This window comes from Caretta caretta, chromosome 9 (assembly GCF_965140235.1).
Source record: "Caretta caretta isolate rCarCar2 chromosome 9, rCarCar1.hap1, whole genome shotgun sequence".
Taxonomy (NCBI): Eukaryota; Metazoa; Chordata; order Testudines; family Cheloniidae; genus Caretta; species Caretta caretta.
This window is the reverse complement of record NC_134214.1, coordinates 55,185,074-55,194,553: the sequence shown is the minus strand read 5'-3', so window position 1 is coordinate 55,194,553 and position 9,480 is coordinate 55,185,074. Positions and strand designations below refer to the sequence as shown.

The window sequence follows — 9,480 nt, the reverse complement described above, 5'->3', positions numbered from 1 at the left end:
CACTGAAGCAACTTCAAGGGAATAGAGCAAGTATTTCCTTCCCTAAAAAGGTGGCACGTGAGAGAGCTTGACCTGTAATTTTCAACTCCGCTCTGGCTCAGCAGTGCTGAGGGCAGGGAGGGTACACTCATACATCAGCAGAAGTCCATTTGGTTTATGAAAGGTCTGTGATGTTTTCTGAAGCTTTCAAGGCTTTGCATTCTGTGTAATTGAAAGCTACAATAACCACTACTTTAATTTGTTACTTTATTGAAAGTGGCAGATCCCTTTCAATGCTCTCTTAAAAACTAAGACCACTGTTGCTTTGAATATTGCAGGAATTTATGGGGATTGTTTCCTTAAAAATCATCTTTACTCATGACACTGCAGTGCATGTGAAGAATAATACAAGGTACCTTATTAACACAGTATGCTACCATCATGAACAGCATAAAGTTAAAAGCAGCAGGAGACTCTCTCTTTGTTGAGGGTTCCCTTTACTTGTCATTGTGCATAAATACAGGCTCCATGGCTACCTCTGTACACAAAAACTCTGCTCCACAACTGAGCTCTATGCAAGAGATGACAACAGCAGCTATTTTCTACAAGACAAGCAGCATTAACACATTGAGCCTGTATTTATACATCAGAGGAGCAGGTAGGAAGCATAATCCACATTTACCTGTTAAGTGGTCTAATTTTTTAGAGGTGCTGAGCATCTGCAGCTCCTACTGGCTTCTAGGGGAGCTGTAGGAGCTACCTGAAGTCACATCACTTATGTGAATATAGATTTAGCTGCTTAGCTTTAGGTACCCAGCTTTCAAAATTTCAACCCTGTCTCTTTACAAGCCTGGTTTCCTTCCAGATCCTTGGAGTATCTTGTATACAAATCTATGAAATAAAATGGAGAACTGAAATTCCTGGCTAAACTAGCATTGTCAAGAAAGCAAAACTAGTTGAAGTTGCTCCATGGGAATACCCTGAATGACCAAAGTATCTATCAACATTTCAAAGCAATGAGAGATGCAGCTTATTATCTGGACTGTACTTCTGGCTGAGACTGTTGGCTTCAAGTCATTTAGAGCAGAGTTTTAAGAAATGGTTCATGAGAGTAAAGAGGGGGAGAAATTGACTTTAGTATCCCAATCACAGCATTTGGGATATAGCCACCGAGGAGCAATGATACCAGCCATTTAATAGGTAAAGTAAAAGCTGAATTTTCTTCAATTGAGAATCATTGTAAAGAATTTCAGACTAACCTTTTAAACATCTTTGCATGACAAAGGTCCCTCTTCTAATGTACTTTAATCTTAGTGTTTAGTCTGTCTCACCTTAGGAGAGTCATGGCGCTTAGTCTGCCACAAGCCAACGTACCTGGTATGTCTGCTGGCCACGTGAGAAGCAGCAGGAGACTCTGAAGGGAGCATAAGCAACTCCTAACCCCCATTTGAGAGAGTTTTAAACCAAATGCAGCTGCCTTGTCCCTTCTGCTCTATGGAAGTGAGGCAAACTTTGCTCTGGTGTAGCTTAAGTAAAGCAAGTTAAAGAGTGATATCCCCAGAACCGCTGGCAGAGCAGTCAGCAAACCCATCCTGTGAAAGTGACAAAACAACGCAGCTGCTCTTGAATGAAAAGTAGAGGGACAGCAGCAAACTTACTTTCACTGCTACTAGTTAAAGCCTTTGTTCCACTAGTGTCTGAAGGAGTTGAAAAAAATCCTTGTGGGGCTAGAGTGCTGCTCTGACTCCACTAGAATGCTGTAGTGTATGGAAAGCCTGGAGCCATCTGCACTCCTTGTGGATTACCATTTACCTACACTTCCTTGGGGGAGAGGAGAAGGCTGAACCCAACATACTTCCCTTTTGAAACATATGAGTACAGGAGAACTTCCCTCTTGCTCCACCAGCCAGGATTTTACCTTTTAACAAGCTCAGAATCAAATAAAAAGGATACATCCACAGAGAGAACAATTAAAAACTCCATTAAGAACAGTGTAAAAACAATTAGACCACCCCTCCTTGGGCTCTGCAAAATGTCTAAATTGTACTTGCATTGTGACCCCCACCCTTGGTTGTCATGGAAACATGTATAGATGAAGGCTCTGAAATGTCCTGGAGTCACAATGTTACATCCAACAGCAGATGACGGTGGTCTGGATTAGAGATGTAGTTCTTATGATGTTGGGAAAATCCTCCCTCCCCATTAAAGAACAGCAATGACTGTACTGGTCAGCGGGCTGAAGTCAGGTGGTTCCGGCTATGTGAAAACCTGGGGAGAAGGCAGGAAAAGGACAGATAGGTGATATTGGCTGCACTCACCCATTTGAATGACACATTAAGAGGTTACAACCCCCCACACCCACCAGAGACTATGATGGACGAGACACACTGCATACTCCTGAGTTTCATTTGATAGACTAGCAAAGCAATGGCAGTTGTCTAGCTAGGCAAAAAATAAAAGCAAAGCCCTTGAAAAAGGTGATGATTAGATAACAGTACAGGAGGGCATTTTCTGCCATGTGGTTTGAGTAAGCAAGCAACTCAGAACATTACCCAACTGCAAGGGTAATGCTTAAGTGGGATGGGAGTGTCAACTTAGCTCCAGGAAGGAACTCTAGAAAATTAATCAGTATTCAAAGGTGATGACATTTCTGGATTCATATACAGCCCAATCCCACCACACCTAGGCAGCTGCTAGAAAGAATGCCTTTGACTTCATCCTAGATAGTAGTACTGCAGCCCATTGGCTTGTCTGGCAGTTAAGATAGACTGAAAAAATTGTGGCTTTGTAAAAGATATTCTCTGACTCAGGTGTATAATGGGCTTGCTACAGGCATCACTGGGTGAAATTCTATGGCTTGTGTTATGCAGGTCAGGTTAGTTATCAATACTGCCCAATATAATAATAGGTTTTAAGAACCTGAAACCCTATACTTCAACTTTTTTGCTTCACCTTTACTTATAAACTTTAAAGGATTTAGCAGCAAAGGACATCAAGGGTTCTCTCTCTCTAAATTAGAATTATTGAGTTTCAATTTCAGTCTGCCAGCAAAAACAGGGAACTAGCAGTGTGATCACGAGCGACAGCTTAAGCTTTTACTTTCTCAGCCCTCAAAAACTGATATTAAGATCCCCAAATAAAAAACACAGAAAATAACCATGTCTATATATTAAAGGAAATGGCAAAAGCAAAAAAGGCAACATGTCATATTTAAAACTATTCTTGTTATTTAGTTCCTTTTACATTTCTGTTGAGACACACAGGCACTCTGGTGGTTCATTATTCTGTCAGCAACTCCTGTCAGGCCTGACATACTCACTAGATTTGTGTACAAAGTTATAAATATGTGCTAGAATTATGTTCTTCAAATGTGTTTTGCAAGCAATGCATAAGCCCAGTTTGCCCTAGACAAAGGAATGGGTGTTCAATTGTCTGATCAGCCTGACAGATGCAATGATAGTACATTTATATATGAGGTAAACAAAACTAACAAGCCTGGGGTGGGGGGGACAGCATGGCATCTACACCCTAACAGGAGGGAGAAAAACTTTGTCTAGGCTTACTTTTCAAAGAATACATTCAAAGGTTTATAGGACTATCAAAAGAAGGAAGACAACCCCATAGTTATTCTTTACCTAAAGAGTCAAAGAAACCAAGCATATGTTGGGTCCATATTTGGGAGGATGCAGGGGGTTAGTTTCTTGGCTCAGAATATTAATGGAAGCAAAATCAGCACTCAGTTTTTTGCCAACAGCAGAGCCTCCAAAGTATCATAGCTTCAAAATGACATGAAGAAGTTACACCTCATCTGCTTAAGGAGTTCTGCTTAAAATCTAGCAGAGTTTTAAGAAATGATGCGTTATTAAACATTTCTTTGTGTATAAGCAGATCAAAGGATAAAAATACTCAGCAATACAGATGAAATACTACATGCAGTTTTAAATCCTTGCAAATACAACAGAACATCCAAATACATACAGAAGATTTTCCATTTCCACTGTTTGTTACTTTTGTCTTATTCCCCTTCAGCTGCCATGGTGTATGTAAATCCAAGACAAGGTGCATCCCCTTCCCTTCATTCCTCTGAAACTGACATAGTTCAACTCTAATCTCTTCAGACCAACATGACTACAACCACACTGCATCCATAGCTCCACTGGTTAGTCCAAGCAAGCTGCAGTTAGCTTTCATGGCTCACATGTGTTTGAGCTCCAACAGTTCTTGAAAACCAATTTTGAGAGGATGTGGTGAATGCTCTGAAGTATAAATGAATGATATGGTACACAGTCGCACTAGCTGGGCTAGTAACAACCCATGACACATCATGCATCAGAGCTGAAAGTGGCTAGTGGCAGTATCACTTGATGCTCAGGACACCAGTCATATGCTCTACACAGCTATGTTCAGCATTACCACACATCATAATGGAGAATGAGTCAAAGTAGTGTCTTAGACACCTCAAGGTTTGCTTCAGTCAACACACATGCTTCTTGGATGTTTGGGCTACTGAATGACAAATCCATACCTGTCCTGTGATGTTACCATAACACATCCAAGCCACTGAATTTTCAATGCATGCCCCTAATCCCCTTCCCACATGTCAGAGTTTTTTTTTACCTTTGTACGCGCTCCACCATGTGTGCTATCAGTTTGTCAGAGATGCCTGGGCAGGATTCCTCAGCCAAGCTAAAGGCATTCTCCAGCTCCTCCATAGCTCCCACATTCCCTCCAGTCTGCTTGTGCTTGTCTTTGAGCTGCAAGCCAGAAACACTGTGTTAACAGCCTGTGACATCTGAAAGCATTCACCAAGCAGATCATCTTAGAATGAATATTAAGGAGTCTTCCTTTTCAGTGTGGTTTTGTTGGGGGACCCAGGCAACTAACATGTAGGTTCCTACAAGCCTTGCACCTCAGGGTTTTCTCCTCTCTGCATAGGAATAAGGGCAGACCAAGCAGAGCGAGTTTTCACACACTTTCTGAACATATTCCTCCACGTGCTACTTAGCTTCCCACCTCACATAGCGAGACAGTCACAGCCAAGCCTTTAACAAAGCAAAACACCTTGCCAAGTTTTCCCCCACACAAAGTAAGTGTGCTGGATACTGCACTGGACTGACAGCCCTGAGGTCCAAAGACCAGGAACCACACAGCAATGCAAGCTTCTCTACATCACACTGCCAACCTGCCTCAGTGTGGCTACCTTTAGAGCAGATGAACCTTTAGTTCATCGTCCATGCTCACTCACTCACTGATCTCTACAGAGGCTACTTAGAGCGGTGCCAAGTGTGGTGATGGATTTTGTGAAGAACAGATACTGGATTGACACAACAGAACACTCCCCATAACAACCTGGGTTTGTTTTGAACTAATTACCTAGTTGGAAGGTGGATTGCTGACAAGTCTCAGACCTTGTGCTAGCCGGTCCCTCAATCTAACATAATCCCGAAAGAGAGAGATTCCCCCATGCAGAACATTGACATAAGGCCCGTGTGCCATTTAAATGCTCAAGAGTGGAGCACAGGCCTTGTCCTAGCCTCTGCTTAGGGGGGAATTTTATCTTACATGAGAACTCTTTTTTCTATCTTTCATGAGCTCATGCAAGTTGCATGGTGCAGTCATTTATTTAAAGTACACAAAGAGCAGAACATTCAGCATTAGGAAACTCTAAGCCAAGCACCATTGCTATATCAAGACAGAACTGGACAACCTATTCGCTGCTTATGACATAACAAATTTTCCAGGCCATGAACAGCTTGTCTGCTATAGCCTCTTTCCCCCCTCATTTGGGTAACTTTCTCCAAGTCCAGCCTGCAAGAGTACCCTGCACAATCAGCTTGAACTCTGTGCCTTTCCTATAGTATATTCCACTAAACAAAAAGCAAAGCTGAAAGAAGAAGCTCCTCTTGACACTGCAATATCTATGCCAACTAACCACCATCTAGGTCAGTTAAAAACCTTCTTTACCTTCATCTCGACTATGCTGATTAAGTGGCTTTAACTTGTCCTCATAGTTCCTTGCATGTAATCGTAGGAGCAACCTAATTCTTTGAGTTCACGTTCCCTCTCACAAAGACAGAAACCAGGACAAGGCAAATCTTAATGCTAATCTGAGGCTGGGACCATCCCTATACTCACAGTCCCCCTGCTGGAGGAAAACCAACTTCATTTAACAAGATACACATCTGCCTTCCCTCAATGCGTGAACTGCCATTTCACACACAAAAAAAAGCCTCAGCTGTCACAGCCACCCACATACTTCACTATTTATTTATGTGCAGCAACCAAGGTTGGGGAACGACAGACAAGCAGCACTGAGAACTGCTGGACTGAAAAGTCATTCACAATCTCACTTAAGGATCTACTTTCACCTCCACTTGATGAAAGAACTCAAGTGCAGAGTCTCAGGGGAAGGACAGTGGGATATGAGGCCTTTCCTTTGCTAAGCTCAAGTGGTAGAAACCCACAAGCCACTAACATCTAATGACCAACTGTTCAGTCAGACCTATATAGAGCTCTGTGTAGCTCAAAAGCTTGTTTCTTTCACCAACAGAAGTTGGTCCAATAAAGATATTACATCACCCACTTTGTTCAGTGGTCTGTGATGGGAGCTGGTTTGGTTTTTCAAGGTAAGGAAGGGAAAGTGCTTTAAATATTTTGTGCATTTTGTAAGTGTGTTCTAAAAGTTACCCTATAAAATGCAAGCCAAATGGAAAAGCCTTCTGGAACTTAACAGGGTTGAAGCCAATGTGATTCTGCAAACCTATGAAATTTAATAGCGAACTTCCTATAAGCTAGTTAAAAAAAACCCTCGAAAGGCTGTAGGTCATTAAATTTTATAGGTCTGCAGAATCACACTGGCTCATCCCTGTTAGGTTCTAGAGGGCTTTTCCACCAGGGTAAAAAATAAAACTAGTTTTGAAAATGTGCACAATCTATTCACACACACTTACCAGTGCCCCCGGCCTGAGGCTTTATCCCAGTCACATAGGGATGGAAGCTGTGACAGGCAGGTTTCTTTTTGAGGCAAGTCTACTTGACACTGGCCTAGAGGCTTTGGGGATATTATTTTCAAGTGTGGGTGCCTGAAGAATCCACTCCTACAGAAGCCAGTGGGAATTGCTGGTGCTCAGCACCTCTGAAAATCAGGTTACTTTCTCTCAGATGCCTGCCTTCGGACACCTGAATCTGAAAGCACTTGCTGAGGGGTGTGACTCTCACTGGGATTTCACAGTGCTAAGATATTATGAGGGCCACAGAAGCACAGGAGATATGTAGACAGGACCTTGACTCTCCTGTCCCCCACCAGTTACGTGCATACTGTTAATCACATAATAGAAGCTCTAAAAGGCACCAACATTGCAGCAATTAGGACAAGTTTATGTTTTATAGTTACTTCAGGTTCTCTGCACCTCCCCCCACTCCATCGCTTGCATATGGCTAATTCCTTAGCAATTCCTCTGCGAATCACAGCCAGGCCCAGCTACTAAAGAACCAGGATAAAATGTGGGACAGATGGAAGGAAGGTCTAGAACTCACAGAAGGCCAGTTCTAGATCTAACTTCTCTCACTGGAAAAATGCAGTTTTGGTGACCTGCTGTGGGCAGCAGCATGTAACAGGGGAAGACAAAGTGGGTGCAGATGGCATTAGGCAGGGGATTTAAACAGAGTAACAAATAAATAAAGTTGCCCAGTGTTGGCAAACCCTGATTCCTGCTCTGCCCAAGCAGGACATGTCTTAACCTCACACAGGTGAGGGGACTGCTGAAATCAGGCATTCTCCTAGCACTAGGCATGTGAGGGAATCTGTATTGGGAGAGGGACTTGAGGAAGGCCAGGCTACCAGGCAATCAGAGAGGATGATGCAGAGAAGGACAGACATTCCGTAACCTGGGCTCATGAGGCTCACGTAGAAGAGGGAAGAGCTGAAAAAAGAAGGGCAAGAAACTGTAGGCAGCACTGTACTCCTGCCCAGGGTAGGTTTAGGCAGGACAGGTATATTAGGGACAGCTCTTTTAAGCAGTACATACAGAGTTGGCTTTTCTGAACTAAGAGATGTTTCACTACCCCCTGGCCCCGCCAGGCGCCCTGCTCTTCTTCACCCTCAAGGATCCCTCCCATTTACATGTTTCCCGAACAACTACCCAGCTGCTTCCCCTTTACCTGCAGGCATCGCAAACAAAGAAAACGGCCTTCTCACCTCCCCAAAGACTGGGTGGACAAGCGTGGAGAGACACTGTGATCGGGGCTGCCGCTTGATGGGCTCAGCAGACTGGAAAGCAAAACACGGAGAGATGATGAATACATGCAGCAGACATACCCATGGAAGGGTGCATCCCAGCCCACAAAGGTGCTTCAATCTGCCATTTCCTTTGTGTCTGAAACACATCTCCTCCCAGAGATCAACATTAGCTATTCTCCTTTACAACTGGAGGAATGAGACTGGTTGGCTAGAAAGGCTAGTGCTGACTCCTACTGGGGAGTCTCCATCATCAGTAGCATCCATTTACTCAGAGAGAGAGACAGGACAAGAGGTGCTACAGTGTCAGCAGAGGTGATGCACTAGGCACTTGTGAGCACCAAACTGTTCCACATTCTAGTAGCTGTTACAGCAGCATTACCGGCATCCTTAGGGGGGCTCCCCAACCCATCCTCAGAGAATGAGCCTTAATTGTCAGCATCCTGGGGGCATGGAATATGCACCCCTATAATACTGCCCACACCATGCTCAGGTGCCAGGCTGGGGGCAACATTAGAAAATTAAGAACAAAGAATGTCATACAAGTGCACCGAAAAGGTGGCTGTCCCTGCTCCTAGGCTCCACCCATTTCCTGATCACCCTGTTTTTTGATGACAAGGTCAGCAGACTGACCTTCTGGGAGCCATGGAGAGCTATTCCTTTGTGCAGTTTAAGGGAACTGGGGCGAATAGTTGGTGGGAACGTCCAGATTGGACCCTGGTCTCCATCTTCTGCGTCTCCATCACTAGAAACAGAAGGAGAAGGAGTTCGACATACAGCCTGCATGTCCATCACACACACAGAGGACATGAACCCTTCCATTTCTGAGCCCTTATGCTCCCAGATGATGCACTACAGCCAGCCATAGTTACCTTTCACCCCAGGGCTCTGGGCATTTTGCAAGGGGGCAGAACAACAGCTGCCACTCTAGGTGCACTGGGGAAATTTAATTCAAGTCAGTCTAGAAAATCTGATTTGATCCAAACTGAAACACCTTCAGATTATCAGACTCTCTGGTCCATACTGCTCATTGCATAGAGCCAGGCTCACTACCATTTTAGTTCTTCTAGTTCCCAGATCCCTGCATGAACCAAAGACATAAATCTGGTCTGTCAGAGACCTATAGTAAAGATTCAGGAGTAACTAGCAATTCTAGATGCCCAATTTGAGGCACTAATAGGGTTTGATTTTCATTAAGTTCTAATCACCCAATTCAGAAGAGTCAGGCCCCTTTAAAGGGTCTGAAATTGCCCATCCCAAAAAAC

The 9,480-nt window shown here is 43.8% G+C and overlaps 1 protein-coding gene across 4 annotated transcripts in view; it reads right to left on the bottom strand.

Moving 5' to 3' along the window:
- Nucleotides 1–229: 229 nt before the first annotated feature.
- STK25 (serine/threonine kinase 25) overlaps nucleotides 230–9,480 on the bottom strand; it is a 31,377-nt gene continuing 22,126 nt past the window's right edge. For all 4 annotated transcript variants that reach the window (XM_048863575.2, XM_048863574.2, XM_048863573.2 and 1 more), the window contains 4 exons: nucleotides 8,849–8,960; nucleotides 8,177–8,248; nucleotides 4,597–4,733; nucleotides 230–2,247 (listed from right to left, as the gene is read on the bottom strand). In XM_048863575.2, the coding sequence (XP_048719532.1) occupies nucleotides 2,208–2,247; nucleotides 4,597–4,733; nucleotides 8,177–8,248; nucleotides 8,849–8,960 (361 nt within the window). In that variant the 3' untranslated portion in view covers nucleotides 230–2,207. The remainder of the gene's footprint in view (nucleotides 2,248–4,596; nucleotides 4,734–8,176; nucleotides 8,249–8,848; nucleotides 8,961–9,480) is intronic.